General features: G+C 45.6%; 1 protein-coding gene across 1 annotated transcript; it reads left to right on the forward strand.

The window, feature by feature from the left end:
- Positions 1 to 367: 367 nt before the first annotated feature.
- Positions 368 to 19,000, forward strand: tshz3a (teashirt zinc finger homeobox 3a). The gene is made up of 2 exons (XM_053886320.1): positions 368 to 736; positions 14,895 to 19,000. Exons 1-2 carry the CDS (start codon positions 697 to 699, stop codon positions 18,188 to 18,190), a joined length of 3,336 nt encoding a protein of 1,111 aa, XP_053742295.1. The 5' UTR covers positions 368 to 696; the 3' UTR covers positions 18,191 to 19,000.
- The last annotated feature ends 229 nt before the right edge of the window (positions 19,001 to 19,229 follow it).

The raw sequence follows: 19,229 nt of genomic DNA on the forward strand, positions 1-19,229 counted from the left end.
TTTCCATCTGTAATAATAAAAATAAAGATGACAATGGTCAATGAATCGAAACAGAAATACAAAATATAAATAAAAAATATTGGGGTCTAAGAATAATAATATAATAGTAATAATGTAATAATAGTTATCTATTGCGATTGTGGATATGGACATTGTATGATCTGCTTTGACTCAGACAAAAAGGCATGATCATTGTTTGTCATTTTCCAGAGCAAATGCGGTGAGGAGCACAACAGCGGGGCGTGTGATTCTCGCTCTTGTTTCAGGATCCCGTCAGACGTGCGCGCTGAGGTGGGAGGACGCGGGTGGGAGGTGTCTGCTGCTCCGCGGCCACTCAGGGGTTAACGGAGCGGTGGGTTTGCCCATTTTCTCCTGCTGAGAGTGACGCCATCGTCTCTTCTCCTCCAACTTTGCTTGTTGCCAGAGCAGGCAGCCGAGCTGGACGCTGGCTCCATGTCCACGCCAACACTTCCGCGCACCTCGTGACGAGGATGGTCAGCCTTTCTCTCCATCGGACGCCCCGATGTCGCTCAGCCCGCTCCACCAAGGCGTGAATATCTCTTCCTGAGTAGAGGTGGATCTTCCCGGATACGGCGAGAGGGGGAGATCTTTTTTTTTTTGATCGTGTATATAAAAGAGAAAGAGGAGTTTCTCGGAAATCCCCGCAGATTTTTTTTTTTTGGTCCAAGTGCAAAAATGCCACGGAGGAAACAAGAAGCGCCCAAACGCGCGGCAGGTACGTAACTATCACGTTACTACAAATCTCCGCGGCGTTGTTGTTGTCCATGACACAAACTTAAAACCAGCCAAACTTTCCAGTCGCTCCTCTGCAATAACATCTTACTTTCACCTCGACGTTGTCTGATCTCCGGTGCGATCCGACTAAACCCACATTCCAGCTTCACTCCTTCCATTCTGCTGTTTAGATCAACACTTTCATCGGAGACAATGGTGCTCCGTGGAGTGGAAGGAGCCATAATCGACAGTTGCCATGTCTGATTTGACGGTTGATGGATTGGCTGTTACGCGGCTTTGATCCGATCCTTCCCGATTTGCATCAGAAAATCACTTCCCACCATGTGCTGCTCCCCTCTGACGTCACGTTTAAACCACTTTGAAAGGGCCTGTGTACTTTTTAGCCTGTGTCTCTCGCGCACCCGCCGATGGTCAAGTGACTCAAAAAGAAATTGGACAAAGTGGTTTCACAGCGAGACACATCCAGCTGGAGGTCACACTTTCATGTGCGCGCCTGCTCATTTTTGGACTCACGGTGTGAATGACACTGTGAGATTCTGCATACGACAACACACTCATGTGACACTGCAAGTGTTTGTTTGTTTGTTGGAGGCTCTGATTTCAACTTTTAGCAGAACTATTATATCATTTCTTTGTGACAGATAACTCTCAATGCACGTTTACAGAAGGGTTCCCTCCCATAAATAACCTGAGAACATTAATATTGATGTCTGTTTGGCTATGATCACAGCCTTTGTGTTGTGTTTTTCTCTTTGCTTTGCGCAGTTTTGTTGACACCATCTAAGTTAAAGTTTGCAAACAGTCCCGCATCGTAATGTCACTTATTCTGTGAGGCGCCCCCTTGAGGCTTGATAAGCACTGAGCGATCCTAAAATCCGTGGGTACAACTGACAAGAGGTCTGTATCTAATCCATTCTGAAGGCTTCTATTGTTTTCCAAAACTGTGATTTCACGTTAATGGCGATTGTCTGCAGTTGTCGCCATAGCAACCGCACACTTTAATTGTTGACATCAGTTTGTCCGTCTCTGAAGGTGGAGCCCTGCTTCAGTGGTCCTGTACCTGGTTATCAGTTGAGCCAGGATTCGCGCGATAAGAAGAAGTTTGCTAGTCCCAGATGGGAGCCGTATATAAAAAGTGACTCAAGCAGTCGGGGAAGTACGTTTCTGCGGAATAAAGGCTCTTTCTTTTTGACAGATGTGTCACACAGGAAGCTTCCTGGGTGATGTCAGAGGGTGAGACAGGTTGATCATGACATGGCTTTCCTCGCGTCCTTGCGCTTCATAAAAGACAAACATGGTGCATCCCTGGATTACTCCCCGACTCTGGACTCACCGAGGGGGTGCAGGCTGTAAAAGGAGCCGCGTGCTCTGTAATGGAGGGGAGGAATGGGTTTGCTCTGTCAGACCGGGCCGTCACAACGGCTTTGTTTCATGTTTGATTTAATTGTCTCTACCCTGACAGGCCCATTCATCAATGGCTTTAATGGTCAATCAGAGACCGACTGAGTGAGTGCTCCCATTCTGTTTAGCCATAAGCTGGCCGGGGCTTTTATTTCATCAAAATGCCCCGGCCTAATGTACACGCTCGCCGGCTCGAAGTGGCCGCGGGGAGCGCACAAAGAATGACTGAAAGCTTTCTGATTTGGGATCTGTTTTTTTTTTTTTTTTTCCTCTCCTCCCCGCGACTCTGGGTTTTTTTTTCGCTTAATGAAAGTGAATAAAAGGGCTGTAATGTAGATGGTTTTGTGTTTGTAGAAAACAACTTTCCCTCCGCCACAGCTTCTTTGTTCATTCATTCATCCATTCATTTCGTCATCTTTCTTTTTTTTTTTTCTTTTCCCCTCATGCTCCCCTTCCACCCCTGTCAGTCAGCCTGTGCAGCTGCAAGTTATAAAGTTGTCAACTGTTCAGTGGCACACAAAGGGTGATGATGAATTGATTGCAGCACAGCGCACGGTGATAGAGAGAGCAAAGAAAAGGATGACAGATGATGGGCCTTGATTAGGGACTTAGGGGGAGAGTCAGCCCACTGCAACCTTGAGACTTGCATGAAAAATCTGCCCTCCCCACCGTCTCCCATAGACACGCACAGGCATCGCTGTCTCATTGTCTCACACACACTCACGCAGCCTCTCTCTTTCCTTCCTGTGTCGGAGAGTGTTTCTCTCGCCCTGGTCAAAAATTTGTTTTGCTCGCTTCATTAGCATCGGCCCAATTAGCCGAGAGGCTGATGGAGTCCTGACAGGCTCTGTGATGGGAGATGACAAGCTGGAGGGTCCCAACCCAATGAGGTTTGCCACCACTTTGATGTAATCAACTTGATATTACACAGAGCCGCCCGCCTTGGGTTGTGCTGTAACTCAATTTTTTAGCTGCAGGTGACAAACGGATCCCTGAGTCGAGTTGGAGCGGGCGCCACCGCTGAGCTCGTGACGAAAGCGGCCTTATTTGGGCTTGAAAGACAAAGTTGTGAAGCTCACCGGAGGAGGGCAGCGTTTTTACAGGGGTGATGCTCAATGCTCTTACGCTTCATGCTCAATGGCCAAAAATAGGGATCCATAATTCATTGTATATTTCCTGAACCTGCCCTATAACAGGAAGTAACAGCCACCGTGTTTGTCTACAAGCTTGAACTCTGTCGTATTTGTGGGTCACTGCATCAGGCTTTTAGTATCTTGGCGTCTGCAAAACATGAAAAAATAGACGCCCGATTCTCGACCATAGCTTGGCTGCCAGATGCTGGCATATACCAGCGTAATCTGGCGGCCAAGCTATGGTCGAGAATCGGGCGTCTATTTTTTCATGTTTTGCAGACGCCCAGACGCCCTCTTAGCTAAAAGCCTGTACTGCATCGACCTTTTTTTTTTTTAGGTGTGCCTCATGTTGAGCCATATAGGATCATGTGGCGGGCCAGATTTGGTCCCCGGGCCTTGAGTTTGACACAGGTTAAACAGGAAAAAAAAAAGTCCAACATATCAAATGAGCACAACTTTCTTCTCTTAAGTTTGACAAAGTTATTTGACTGGTCAAACTGTGTGGATAAACCCGCGAGTTTTATCTGTGAGATCCAAGGCGAGCCAGTGTCACAGCAGAGAGGTCTAACTACCACCTGCACTAATCATTTGTGTGTGCAGCAGACAGACGGCGTGGGGCGGAGGGGGAGTCAGACTGGTTTGGACCAGACACCGCAGCAACAGTCTCTTGTTTCTGCAGGCTCAGGATTACGGCTGCCAGACTGGCAGCCATCAATCACCGCGGTGAATCAGTGTTCTGGTTTGATAGCACGTGTGATCAGAGGGGCTGTAACTCAAGTCCACCTGCTGAGGTCGGCTCGTAACTCCCGCGACTTCCACGGGCCTCTTTCGCCGTCCCAAACAAGTTGGAAACTCAAGGCGCCAGATAAGCTGTGTTGACACTGGTAAAGGCGCTGGCGTTTAAAGCGTTTGCGATTGGTCGTAAGAGTCAAATGGGGTGAGCTGTTTTCCGATCTGTCTGCTTCCTGTTGTGCACGTGTGAAAACGGAGGCAGCAGGGGAGCTGGAAGCGAATTGTTCAGGCCGGTTGAAGGACAGTGCTGGCAGGCCCCACAATGCACTGCGTTCGCTGGCATTTACTCGCAGGTGGCGAAGATTTGGGCCTCGCAGGCCACGTTGCAAATGAAAGTCCTGTGGCTGGATTCCAGCGAGGTTGAGTCATGTCTGTGATCTGTGTGGCTGATAAGTGCATACCTAATGAGGCTGCGCGGAAGGCTGACGTCGTGCTTCCCACAGGTATTGACAGATGTCTTTTTGTTATTGCCATCAGCCTTGGCTCCACGATAGCACTGCCACCATGCCCAAAAGAGAAGCGTGGGGGAGGGAGGGGAAGGGAAGCGGAAGCAGGGCTTGAGGACGATGATGAGACGCAGAACTGGGCAGTGAAAAGGTCTCTTTTAACACTCACTTGGCAGATGTCCGGCGCTGAGGTCGGGCTGTGGGAGGTGTTGATGGGTGGAGACTAATGGCTGGAGTTATTGGACACAGTGGGAAAGGTGCGAACTCCGACTCCAACTCCGGTCTGAGATGATCTTGTGAATGTGTTCGGGAAGTTTGTTTGGTTTAGGGCTGCAACGACTCGCCTATTTAGTCGACTACAGCTGCTGACTTGACTCTCTTTTGCTCACTAGCAGGAGTTAGCACAAACTGCTGCAAGAGGAAAAATGACTGGAGAATTGAATTACAAGTGTTTATTTTAAAAATACAAGAATATTTATAGTTGTTTCCAACACTACAATGATACGAGTCAGCTGACAAGTCGACTGATCGCTAGGATAGTCTGTGACTTGTCGTCTATCAAAATAGAGTTGCAGCTCTAGTTTCACTATCAACTGTCAGACCACCTCGTGGCACATAAGAGGACACTCAAGAGCTGCTGTGCTGCCATGGCACACACCTGACCGTGAGCTTGAACTCCATTGGGATGCGATGCTAATACATCCCATTTTTAATATTTGAATATTTGAAGATAAATCTCTTCATGAGCCTCATTTATTTACTGAGACAACTAAAGAAAGACAAAGAAAAGAGTCTCAATGTAAAGGTAAAACTTGAAGTATATCCTTAATTAAGTAGAACAAAACTTGAAAATGTTGTGTATATCTTTTTTTAAAAGTGTAATTACCAATTGACATTCATTTAAAAAATATCGAATGGACTAAAGTTTTATTTTGTATAAAATTAAGGTAGAAATGAACTATGGACAACAAGTGTAAATATTATATTAAGTAACAAATTTCAGCATGCCATATTTTTTTCTAGTTTTACTCAGATCTCTCTAAATAAAATCTAATAAAAATCTAATTTAAATAACTTAATAAAAATGTAAATTAGTGCTGACAAGTTACTTTATATAAACATTATTTTTTATTTTTAATTGCTTAAAATGTAGTGTGAAATGGCCCCATACATTCAAAGTGTTGGACTGTGATGGTGACATTGCCTCAGCCATTTCTCCTGTTATTGCAGATTGTGCCAAGAGAACAATGACGCCACGACTAGACGACTAAAGAACCTGTCTAATCTAATAGTCGACTGGTCGCTTCACATATGATCCTCAGATTGACCCTGTTGTGGCCCTGGACCTTCTTTTTTATCGTACACAATAGAGTGATGCACTGGTTTCCATAGATGGATGCATTGAGATAAAGTGAGAAATCATCATGCATCAAGTTTGTTAGTGACCATTCCTGTAATGTTGGTGTGGACTGACTCCGCACCCTTAGAAGGGCCTCTTGTCTTTCATCACACGTTTGGAAACTCTAGGAAAGACGGAGCGCCGCTGCAGCGCCATAAGTAAAAAAACCGTTAGACATCCACACATCACTTTCAGCTTTTAGTGTGCTTTCAGTCGGGACCGCTGCGCAGCCGCTGAATCCCAGGCTTTGTAAAAATAGTCCCTCCACTGTTGTGATAGATGCAGCTGCACCGCGGCGACAATTGGGACAAGCTCGAATCCCTGCAACTCCTCTACCACCCACCCATCCACTCTCACTCTCTCCCCGGACCCGGCTAGATGTGTGCTCTTTTCAGGGAAACTGAGCCGCTCCAGTCTTTAGGGGTCCTGAAACCCAATCCAGGAGGAGAATAGCCCGGCCATGCCAGAGAGCCGATTTCCTTTTCAACAGAGTCATTTATCACTGACCCACCCTTCGCTTCTGACATAGTGACGTGTGTCATTTATCAAACAGGCTTTACCAGACACACAACGGAGGGAGGTGCATCGGGGGCACCGGAGGAAGAGGGGAAAAGAGGAGAAAACATGACAGAGCCTGGACAAAGAGGAGGAGAGAAATGGAGAATGAGGTGTAATGGGAGTGAAGCAGAACGTGTCTGTGTTTTTAGGCAGGTTACGATGATGAAGTCCCGCTTTGACAATACAGGAAGGAGGACTGACAGCCGCGCTTCTCAGCTCAGATCAATAAATCCTTGCAGTTGTTTAAACTTCTACACAAATGTGAAAATCGAGTTCAAGTTACCTGAGGCTGTGCTTGCTTTCCTCATTCTCAGAAGCCGCAGCGTGCCGCGTCTCTGACATAGCATAGCTTAGCATTGCTATTAAAAGTGTCTCATCCTCTCTTTTATTTTGGAATGATTACGGCAGACGGGTCACGCTGAGGTCGAATCAGGCTGTCTGTGTTCCGGGAAAGTACTTTGATGATCAGAGAGACTGTTGCGTTTTCCAGGAATGGAAGGTTTTGGGAAACCCTTGTGTTCATGAGTGGGAAAATGAACGAGAAAAGTCGCTTCTTTACTGAATTGAGGAAAGCCTGTGTGTGTGTTGAGCACACGTGTTTGGCCATATGATGTCAATTCTTAATGCGGTGTGTGTGTGTGTGTGCGGCTCCCTGATGAGCAGGGCTGACAGGTATCACTCATGCCGCAGCGTGGCCTTTAAATGAACCCGCGCTGCTCTGCTCTCCCGTGGCCCTAACAGGCTCTCTCCAAGATGGATGCTTCTTTAAAAATCAGATTAATGATGGATACCCGGCTTATAGTGCCATTTATCATGAGGAATATTATTTAGGCCGGCTGTGTATTGCTGTAACTGGAGAGCCAGGACGAGGAGAAGCAGGGTGGAAAGCCCGAGACAGACACTCACTGTGTGATGGATGGTTAAGCGTTCACTCTGAGTGTTACTAGACACCAGTGCCGCAGCAGTAGGCCATAATCAGATAGCCCAGGGATGTTTATCCCGCAACTACACTACCCAGATTGCCTTGCCTGAAGAGCTTTTGTATGAGAGGTGCAGTCTGTCATTGTTATCTCAGAAGAAAAGTTCGTGGAACCAAGAAAGAAACTCTCAGGGAAGTGTTGCGGTAACACAAGCCACAACACAAGTTGAAACCGCCTTTTTGCTCACTTGACCTGAACATCTTTTTGGACTTTCATGCCATCATCTTTGTTTTGAGCTACGACTCAGAAACAAAACTGAAAAAAACCTATGAGTCATGCTATAAAACTGATTAAGTGTATCCAAAGTAAGGATCACCACGGAGTTTCCCATCAACGGTCATGAATTAAAGAGTACTGTACAGTGAGAGTTCAAGGCGAGGCCGCCTCCACCTCTGCACAAAAACAGTTTTTTTGTGTGTCCATTTCTAGTTCTGTCTCCGTCTGTCGTCTTCCTCCTCCTCCTCCTCCTCCTCCCACGCCTGAAGATTTATGGTGGCCATCAATCTTCGGGCTGTGTCCATCACCTCCTCGTTGCTAGGAGATCATGGAAGCAGCTGTGTGTTTTGAAAAGGGGTTTGGTCATCCGGCCTTTACTGCCTGACTCGAGCCCTGATAAATAACTGGAGTCAACTTTATTTGGTCTGTCCTGAACAACATTGGTTTGAATAGCAATTTTCGGTTTTGGCTTGTGCCTAGCATGCAGCGACTTCTTCGCTACCAAACATCATCACAGTCACGTAGTTGCGTTATCGATTGATGACTTCTGTCTTAGACTGTATTTTTGTGTGAATATGTGCAAGATTGGTCATGTTGGCATACTCCAATAAAATTACCTGCATAGGCGAATGGAAGTGGAAATATGCCGTGTTGCAAAAAGTCACTGTATTTAAAAAAACGGACCTTTGTGTTTTGAAGTTATTTTGGTTTTTAAAGCATCTATTTTTGTCTTTTCCACCCACATTAATAATCACCTAAAACAAGCCTTTACAAACCAACAGAGAGATTAGTTTTGTTTTCTGTATTGGGCTGTGAGATGTTATCACCAGTGAGGTCATGTTTTCGACCGTGTTGATTTGTCTGTGGTCAACATAACTTCAAAGGTTGGGGACAGATTTGGGTGAATTTTTAGGGAATATGTGTAAATGGTCAAGGAACAAATTATTACTTTTTGGCAGCGATCGGGATCACCGTCTGGATCCAGGGATTTTTTTCAAGGTTTAAGTGGTTTGCGCTCTCCGAGTGTTTTTCGAGTCTCTTTTACTTTTTGGTCACAAGTCTTTGCAGCGACAGCAACTACCGCTGTAGTTAACTTTATTATTTTCAGTATGTTAGATTTGATGAATCAGTGAAGTGCAACTGAGTCAAATAAACTAGGCCTTATTTTGATTATTCAGATTTATCTTTTATCCTTTCCCCAACAACAGATTTAAAAAAGTCTTCCCTCTCTCCTTTCACCTGTTCTCTCCATCTCCATCCAACTTTTCCTCTCTCTCCTCACGCAGTGCAGCTTCAAGCAACACGCTTTTTATCTCAAAACAATAAACAATCAGATGTTTTCAAAAATGTCTCTTTGTAAGGGAGTAAATCCAACGCTCACCATTATCATAGAAAGAATTAAAAATAGACATCTACCTTACATATACAGGAAAACAGATGTGTCTGATAAGTAAAAACGGCATAATGTGAGACATTAATTCTTGTTTTTTAAAATTGTGATTAGTTACTAGAGTTAAAATTTTTGGCTGGGTCCGAATGTTGGGTTACCTCAGGTAGGACGGCGCTGCTGGCTGCAGGTAGTCCAGTCATTGTGGAGCAATAGAATATATATTCTCTGTCTCTCTCAGCATTCCCTCTCTGTGTCGCTTCTTACTATGTTACATTGACAAGGTTCCGCCTTGAGCTTCGCCTGAGGCCAGAACGATCTCTCTGTTTTTCCCATCTCCCAGATCACACATCCTGCACTACAATCGACGGACACAATGTATTCACAATGCCATCAGGGGGTAGAGAACACACATAAATAAAAGGAGACATCAATGAGCTAGCGTGATGGCGCCGACCAGCATAAATATAGCGGCAGAAAGCGCCGAACCAGGTGCCGCCTGCAGGTCATATCTGGGGAAAAAGAGCTTATGTCAGGTCTTCTTATGTTTTGCGATGACTCGATCGCCTGTTCCATATTTTCTCGTGGGACTTTGAGCCAGCCACTGAGGATCAAAGAGCAGAGGGAGAGAGAAGTCGATGTTACTTTGACAAATGTGTACAACACTGAAGCATTTGAGGTATGTTACTGATCTGCTGCTTTCTGACAGAATGGGGCTGTTTTGGGCCAAATTGTTCTAATCTATTCAGAAGGTTTCAGGCTGACACATAGAGTGAGGGGAAGTTGTGTTTTCTTGATGGTTGCTGAGGTGACTTCCTGTCCTCTCCCGCTGACTGGAGCTGTTTCCTGCTAATAAGAGCCCCCTGCTGAGGGGCCGTGAGCGTCAAAGTCCAGTCTCAGTCCCGCCGGACGCAAGTGAAAGCATGTCCTGAAGTTGCTCTTTCATCTTAGCAGCGTTAAAGCCAACCATGGTTTGTGTTGCTTTGATAACAACACAGTGTGTGAGGTTTGCAAACATTTTGTGTTATTGTCCATTTTGGGAACACTTCCGTGTCATCCTGTGAGTTGTTTCTGCAGGTGAGAAGTAAAAAATGAAAAAACATTTCATGGATAGTCAACGTCTTGACATTTCATTTGGGTTAAATAGTTTCATCCAAAATCTTGAAAATCTTCATGAAATTAAACCCGTGTTACTCCGACTGCAGCACACGCTACTGTGTGATCTCACCAGTCGACATTTCCGTTTCTCTCGGTTTTGATGTACTTCACAAACCAATTTAAGTCGTCTGCACGGCCTTCTATCAAAGACCACCCATGTAGACAACTTCCTCTCCCCTCCTTAGACCCCAGCTGTGTCTTTGTACACACTACAGTTCTTCATGCGTACAGTGATTAAGTGATCAAGCCCGGAAAAGCTCTCTACAGTGTTTTCTTTTAACTGTAGCTTTGGTTTTCTGCGAGGCCAACCATGATTTAATAAGTAATAGCAACAGTCTCATACACGGTTCTGTCTGCTCTGTTTTTTGAATTGAAGATAATCGTTCCACATTTTAACTGCCTTCTTCCTGAGGTGTTAGATAGTCGACAATGTTTTGAAAAGTTGTGTGAAGAGAAGTGTTTGAGACAATAAAACGAACAAGTGATCTTTAAAACTATGAAGCATTTAATGCTTCTGGTGTTTATTCTCCTCCTCCTGTAGTGCAAATTCATCGTGTTGCAAACGTACTTCAGATTCTCTGTCAACATCTGCATGATTTTTTATTTTTTTTATTTCACATCCCATTGGGCCGAAACGATATTAAATTTTTCATTGTCACAATTTTGCCAGACATGATTAATAAATTATCATGATCCACGTATCTCAGCAAGCAAGGGTCTTGGGGCGCTGAAGCCAAGCCATGCTGTCATTGAGCAAGAGGAGGAGGGGGAACAGCCTGGGCTGCCAGCCAGTTGACGCGGGGTACACAGAGACAGTCAACCACTCTCACGCACGCACTACTACCAACCATTTAAAATTTAAACTACATGAGCAGCGGGAGGAAACGGAGTGCAAGGAGGCTCAGGCTCACCCCAACCCTGATTCAAATGAGGACACCACAGTTCTAAGGTCATGTTTTTATTGCTAGTAAATGGCACAGAAACAGAAGCTTGAATTTGAGAATTTTTCAGTAAAACTACACACATATAAAACTATCTAAAGGTGTGGTGCCACTGAACTTTCTGGTGATTTAACCTTTGTCTGGCGAATGTTAAATGAGCTGTCACAGTGCACTTAAGGCCTTACAGCATGGGTGCTGCTTTTACCAGTGGGGCATTAGCAACTGACAAAATGAAGCAGCCGGGAGCTCTTTCTTAATATGTCCTGCATATATATGAAAAAAAATGTAAACAAAAAAAAGACACACTACTTCTTCATCTGGCGCTTCCCTTAAAATCGCATTATCTCACTTCCTTCTTATATTCTTCCATATGAGTATGAATAATTCTTGGTGTTAAATATCTTCCGATTCTGAATTATATTTCTCAGGCATCGCGTTATGCCCAAATGCTTAAGTGCTGCTCACATCCTCTCCTCAAAACGGACTGTGCTGCAGGACCTGAATAGAACCAACCCAAGGGACAGAGGCGGAGACACTGAGAGTCTCTGCTTTACAAGCAGCCACATCACCTTCCTGCTTAATCACCCCCATCCCTGCCCTGTCTGTTCTTCCTGATCTTCAGAGCAGCACTGCAGTATTTCTATCAGATGATCTCTCCCTCCTGGTCTGCGGCCCCTGTGTTTATGAAAATGATACTCCACAGGAATGCGTCCTGCATGCCAAGATGTCACTGTCTTTCCTCATGGCTTACATTTATGTTCATGTACGAGTGCGTTTGTGCGTGCGGGTGTTGTCAGAGCTGACGGCTTTACATTATTTATAATTACACTCGGGTGCGTCGGCCTGTTTTGAGGTGAGAAGCGTGCACCGTCTCTCCAACGTGTGTGTTTGCGCTAAACCATTATTGCTGTTTTTGCGTGACTAAGAAGATGTGTGAAAGTGCACAGCTCCTCTCCTTCTTTAAAGAAACCGTTGGTGGACGAGTTTCCCCGCATCACAGCACCCACTTTGTGTCTCTTTCTCTTCCCTGGTGAATTTATGATTTGTCACACAATGGCCTTGCGCCATATGCCGCCATGTTTGTTAGGCCAGCTTCCAGCGGTATTGTTTCCATAATCCTTTTTTTATTCCAAGATGGCCTCTATACTCCCATCACCTTTTATTAGCTTGATAAATCACCTCTGTTGTCAGTCAAGCTCAGGGAAATAATTGGATGTGGTTGTCGCCCTGTGTGATGGATTATCAGTCATTGGGGATTAAATTAACAGATAGTGCTCAGACATAATGGTTTTTGTTTTGCATTTTAAATTGCCTGGGAGCAGGATTGGAAGGTTTTTATAGCCGGTCCGTTTGGACTTTGCACCTAAACGGTTTGCAGCTTTATTATGGAGAAATGTAAATCATTTAGCTTTGTGTTTATTTATAAGCGCAATGAATCAGGGATGTAAAAACCTTCAAACTATAGAGTGCGAAACGTATGCCAATTCCATGCTTGTGTTTTCACAAGCATGGAATTGACCACTCATTCGTGCAAAAGAAGAAGTGATTATTACGTATCGTGCATGAAAACCTGACAAAGGAATGGTCAGACACATATAGAGCCAAATACCATTTGCAAAATTCTATCTACAATTTTTTGGGTTCAGATCGTCCTATCCATCACCATAGCACGCTGAGTCCAAGAATGCTTCGACAAGAGCACTTCATTTTGTGATAGAAAATGGTAATGTCAAGTGTTGGATTTTGGGAATAAGCATCCTGACAATGGATGTAGCAGTATTTGGCCGAATCAAGCCAAACAATGAGGCTAGATGAGGGAAGTTCCTTGTCGGAGGAAAGAGAGGTGACCTGACAACTTGGTCATGCGGTGTGTGTCAGACCTGCCTGATGCGAGCTGACATCTGTGACTAGCTAGTCAGAACACAAACTACCTCATCCCGGCTGCATTTCCTCTTTCAAATGAGTATGTGACACTGAGACCTTCCAGATCGAGGGCGGAGGAGAAAGTAAGAGCAAAAGAGGGTGTGTACGTCGACGGTGTTCACTCGCCTGCTCGCTCGAGCGTAAGCGATTTACTTCCACGGAGCCTTCGCCGCTCACCCGGACCCCTCCCTTTTCTCCACTTCTACATTATCATAATTGTGTCCAGAACATGAGGGGCCGGGGAAGTGATCATGTCATTTTATTTACACCCTGCTTGGCCCTTTTTACAAACGACATGCCACTGGCTGCCAGGCGGATTGCGGCCCGACGACATCTTTTGATCAGGGCTGTCGCAGCCTATCAGCGGAGAATGGCAGGTAATGGATACCCAGTGACATACCAAATCTCTGAGAGGACACAGAATGGGCTGCACCTGCCAGGTCTCCATTAGACTGGGCGCACAGTGGGCTGCCTACTGAGCGTGCCCCCGGGGTCCAAATCAGACCAGGCCCAGCCGTGTGGCTGCCTAGAGATTGGCTGTTAGCACTGGAAATGAGAGTTATTTCTGCTATGACATTTTTGTTTAGTCTGGATGGGCGTCAGTGTGTGTTTGTATACACAAGCAGCAACCGAATGCAGAGAACATTCAAACTGTTGTAGGAATAGAGCCAAACTCTTGAGACTTGAAGTAAGATGCCTTCAGTTCTTGGAATGAATTTTTCATCAACAACAAATCGAAGCTTTGGGGGAGTACAGGTTGCTGCACCACAGGGAAGACGAATGGGCTGGAATTTGCGCAAGAATGAATCAACACTTACCGTATACCCATAATAATCTTTGAGTGAAAGCATTAAATTGCATTGTTGAACAGTGCGTGTGCTGCTCTGGGTGAAACAAATGTGTCAATTCAGGCTTTTTTTTTTTTTTAGGAATTGTGGCCCAAACGACTCCTACTCAAGAAGAGCTAGAACAAAATCCATTCAGATTTTCCCATCACATTATATCTTCCTTTTTCTGATTCCTTTTTCCCCGTCTTTGTCAAAGTTATTGTTATTATTGGGAATTTCCGTTTACATCTGTCTGAACATTATAAAACTGCAGCATTCGCCGTAGTTTACCAAACTATTTGAGTCACTTAATTCCCCCACTACTCTGTGGGATGTCTGTCGAACACGTCCAAATTTCATCAACAAAATTGCAACATCCTTTTCTGGAAACTCTTAACGATATGTTATTTGTCTGGCTTCGCATGTGTGAGTGGCAGCATGCGTGTGTGTGTGTGTGTGTGTGTGTGTGTAATCAGAGAAGAGGCAGATGAAGAGGCGTCAGACATATTAACTGACAGATGGAGGTTGATCCAACTCATTTATTACCCCAGAGGAGAATGCCACTGTGAGATTGGGCTTCATTAATTTCAGATTTAGTTTTCATTTCAAGCTGTTGCGCCCTGAGATAAATAAAATGGCACATTATGTTTTTGCCAAGATATTTCTTTTTTGTTTTCCTCCAATAGAAGGAGTGAAAAGAGAGGGGAGGCATAAGTTCCATGTGGCTGGGGCAGTATATAAATACAGGCTCGCCTAGAGGAAAATAACACCTCAACGGTTGATGAGGTGAAATGGGATGACTGTAATTTCTCAGCTCAGCTTTAAAGGCTCCCACACAGATGGCTCATTTATCCCTGGGAGTCCTCGGGCACGCATAGCAGGGAAACTTTTCTCCAGTTATTCTAACATGGTGTGTTCACTTTTCTGCTATTTTACTCATCTCCTTCTTCCTCTCTTTGTCTCCATTGTGCTTGCAGCCTATTCTCCCGAGGAGCTGACAGAGCACCCCGTGCAGGAGGGTGAGGTGGAAGCCGACGACCCGCCCACGGCCCCTCAGGATGACCTTCCCGTAAAAGATGGTTTTGTGGAGGAAAGCAAGGAGCCTGCCAATGACCAGGCATGTGACCAGGAATCAACTGGGGCTGCCGAACTGTCGGGCCCAGAGATGGACAGTGAGTCTCACATGAGTGAGACAAGCGACCGCCTCTCAGACTTTGAGAGTCCGCCAAGAAAACCTGAGGGCAACTTGGTCCCAGCACCCGTGAACGGTGCTGTTGAGACACCCCCTATAGGGATGGACACTTTGGAACATATGAAGGCTATCTACTCGAGCTTCTTGACCAGCCCCCTCTGGTCACCACTGAACTTGAATTCTACACAGACACCTACTCCTGCTGAAAAGCCGACCCGGAGCAACAGCACCAGTAGCAGCAGTAGCTCAAGCAGCGGTAGCTATGACTGGCACCAGTCTGCAGTAGCAAAGACACTTCAACAGAATCCTCCCCAAAACCGCCACCCAGTTCAATCTGAGCCCAGTCTCTTCAGTACAGTCCAGCTGCACCGGCAGAACCCCAAACTGTTTGGCTCAATATTTACTGGAGCTAGTAAATTCCGCTGCAAGGGCTGTAGCGCTGCTTATGACACTCTTGTTGAGCTGACAGTTCATATGAATGACACCGGCCACTACCGCGATGATAACCAGGATAAGGCCGGAAGTGGCGCTAAGCGCTGGTCCAAACCACGAAAGCGATCACTTTTGGAGATGGAAGGAAAGGAAGATGCTCAGAAGGTTTTAAAGTGCATGTACTGTGGCCACTCCTTTGAGTCACTTCAAGACCTGAGTGTCCATATGATCAAGACTAAACACTACCAGAAAGTGCCTCTGAAAGAGCCCATGCCTCCTGTGGCAGCTAAAATGATGTCCTCTAAGAAAAGAGGCCTTGTAGGTTTAGACCTGTCTGGCTCGTCCCGTCAGAGAGAAGTAACCCCCAAAGCGAAGCACTTGCAGGTCGAACAGTGCGAACCATCACAGAAATCGTCCTCCAGCCCCTGCACCTCCCCAAACAACAGATTTGCCCACCAGAATGGCGCCAGCTACGCCTGGCAGTTTGAATCAAACAAATCTCAAATCCTCAAATGTATGGAATGTGGAAGTTCCCACAATACGCTTCAAGAGCTAAGGTCCCACATGATGGTGACGGGACATTTCCTACGGGTTACAAACTCTGTGGGGAAGCGAGTCAAAACAGTTGCTGAAGCAACCTCCCCAAACCCGGTCAGGGTAACGACACCCACAGAGCAGAGGGTGCAGTCTGTTCCACTCGCACCATCAACCTTCTCTTCTCCGCCTTTACAAACAAACACGTCTCCAGCGACATCCCCTCCCCTGAAAGAGATCAAGAAGGAGGAAGTTGAAGAAGAGTGCACTAAGATTGTTGCTACTGAGATTGAAAAGCAAGCGCTGATTCCAATAAGAAAGGAGGAAGATTCTGAGCTAGAGGAGAAGTGTGACATCTCAAAGTACAATTACTTGACTGAAGAAGATTTGAAGGAGAGCCCCAAAGGTGGTTTGGACATTCTTAAATCACTGGAAAACACTGTGACGTCAGCCATCAACAAGGCCCAGAGTGGGAATCCAAGCTGGGGTGGCTACTCAAGCATACATGCAGCTTACCAGTTTCCCAGCTCCCTCAAGCACCCACAAGGAAGCTTGGAAAAGAATTCCCAGATGAAATTCTTGTTTAATGGGGAGGATGCCATCATGTCTTCCCTCACCAAGAGCCAGCCACTTATTTCACCACCCCTTGGTCAGTCTTCCCCTTTTCCGAGCAACAATTTTCAGGCCATGGAGGATTTAGTCAAGAAAGTAACTGAGAAGGTAGCAAAAGTAGAGCAAAGAGTGAAGCAGATGTCTCCTAAGAGAGAAGCAACACTCTCTCCTTGTGGCAGCGACTCTGGGGAGTCTCACAATGGTGGAGAAGAGGATTCACCAAGGGAATGGAGGGCGGCCACCCCAGCCAATAGTGACAAAGGAAGCCATAGTGACAGAGCATCCCCGGCAACGGAAACCAAGAGGGAGACTGCAGTCAAATCCCTGCGAGCGTCAACACTAACCTGCAGTACAGCTATTATTACTGGTCATGCTCCTCCTGAGCAGCCCTTTGTCAATCCTCTAAGTGCTCTTCAGTCTGTAATGAACATTCATTTGGGGAAAGCAGCCAAGCCCTCCTTGCCAAACCAAGATCCCCTGAGTCTGCTGTCCAGGCTGAGCCAGAGCATGGCGGAGAAGGCTGCTGTGGCCGCTCCTCCCTTGCAGGCCAAAAAGGCTGAAAGTGTGGTGGACAACAGCTACGGTCAGCCTTGTGATGACCAGCCGATGGATCTCACCAAAGGGAAAAGTGACAAAGGGGGCTCTGTGGGATCAGCTCCCCAAACACCCTCTTCCACTGCCTCCTCAATCTCCCCCTCTTCTCTTGTTACCCCTGCAAAGCTAACAGTGGTGTCTCCGTACACATCCAGCAGTCCTCTTCATGAAAACGCTTTGTCTGATATCTCAGACATGCTGAGGAACTTGACACAGTCCCACCATGTCCCAAAACCCCCCTCCCGGTCCAAAGTCTCTGATAAACCTGAGGTTGTCATGTCCTCACACGACGACGACGACTCGTCCCAACACGGCCACAAACGCAAGGGTCGACACTCCAGCTGGAATCCTCAGCACCTCCTTCTCCTCCAGGCGGAGTTTGCCTCGACCTTAAGGCAGACCTCCGAGGGGAAGTACATCATTAATGACCTCAGCCCACAAGAGAGGATACATGTATCCCGTTTTACAGGATTGTCTATGACCACCATCAGCCACTGGCTGGCGAACGTAAAGTACCAGTTAAGGAGAACTGGCAGAACCAAGTTCCTGAAGAACTTAGACTCTGGTCAACCCACATTCTTCTGCAGTGACTGTGCCTCACAGATAAGAACCCCAGCAGCATATGTATGCCACCTGGAAGCACATCTGGGGTTCAGGATCAGGGACCTGGCAAAGCTTTCTCCCAAGCAGACAGTCAGAGACTCTCACAGTGACAAAGTTGTGCCCCTGGAGTCGTACCTTTCCTCACAGTCACAAGATGACTGCAGCAGTAATGGGGCTGTGTACCGCTGCCAGCTCTGTGTTCGTAAATTTGCCACTAAGCATGCCATCAAGCTCCACCTTAGCAAGAGCCACGGGAAATCCCCCGAAGATCACTTGCTCTACTTGTACGAAATCGACAAACATTGAAGGACTCTGGGTGGTGATTGAGCGATAAAACACGCTTAGAAGTTGTGGGGATGCACAAGAATCCACGAACTACTGCTCAAAATGTCAGCACAAAGTGTTTACATCTTATCCACCAATAAGCATTTCTGGTTCATCGGTATTTCAAACAGACTTCGACTGGGTTAAAAATACCGTGTCAAAGCTTTTCAGACCAATGTTGTATGAACACGGTTCCCGACAAGAGACTGTTCTATGAACGTTGTGAATTTCTTGACTAGAAGGTGAGCAATTGACTTGAAATAAAAGAACTTTATTGTATTTATTTTGTATTTTTGTGAGTTTTACCTTCATTTGCTGGTAGACTGCATGTTTAACTGTCACATTTGTACAGTCCTGTCAAGAGTTACGTATGTTCTCTTTTTTGGTTACATTGTAAAACGGTCAAATGCCTGGGAAACATTTTTTTTATAGAAACAGCAAGTCCATTGCTTGTTTTTTATAGTTTGGTCTTGTATTTCATATTGATTTCTTGCTGATTGTAAAAGCTGCCTTGTTCTTTATCATGAATGAGAGGAGGGTGAAATTCAGGTCTGTGTAAAAACAAAAAAAAATGGATAAAAAAGACTGTAAATAGAGTGTATATGCTTTAACTCTTGCTGTTTAAATTATGCATACTTCTTATATTTCCTAATTTAAGAGGACTATGACTATCCACTGGTGCAGAGCCTTTGAAGACGAAGAAAAGGACAATGTTTTGCACAATAGTTTTATAAATGTTATTTGATAAAAAAAAATTCAAATATGTTATTGCCTCGTGCTTCTATGATTAAATTGAATTAACTACTGCATACACATTTTTCTCTTGCATTTATTTTGTGTGTTTTAACTATGGCTGGTGTGTGTTGGCTGCACTTACGGGCATCTGAGGCTTCATGATACGGTGTCCTCATTTTCAAAGCCCACTAGGTGGTGCTCACTGCAAGTCTTTGGATTTGAACAAGTATTTAAAGGAAGACAGGACACTGTTTCATGAAGCCTCATCAGTCCATCAGTAGCAACC

The sequence above is a fragment of the Synchiropus splendidus genome, chromosome 14, assembly GCF_027744825.2.
Source record: "Synchiropus splendidus isolate RoL2022-P1 chromosome 14, RoL_Sspl_1.0, whole genome shotgun sequence".
Taxonomy (NCBI): Eukaryota; Metazoa; Chordata; class Actinopteri; order Syngnathiformes; family Callionymidae; genus Synchiropus; species Synchiropus splendidus.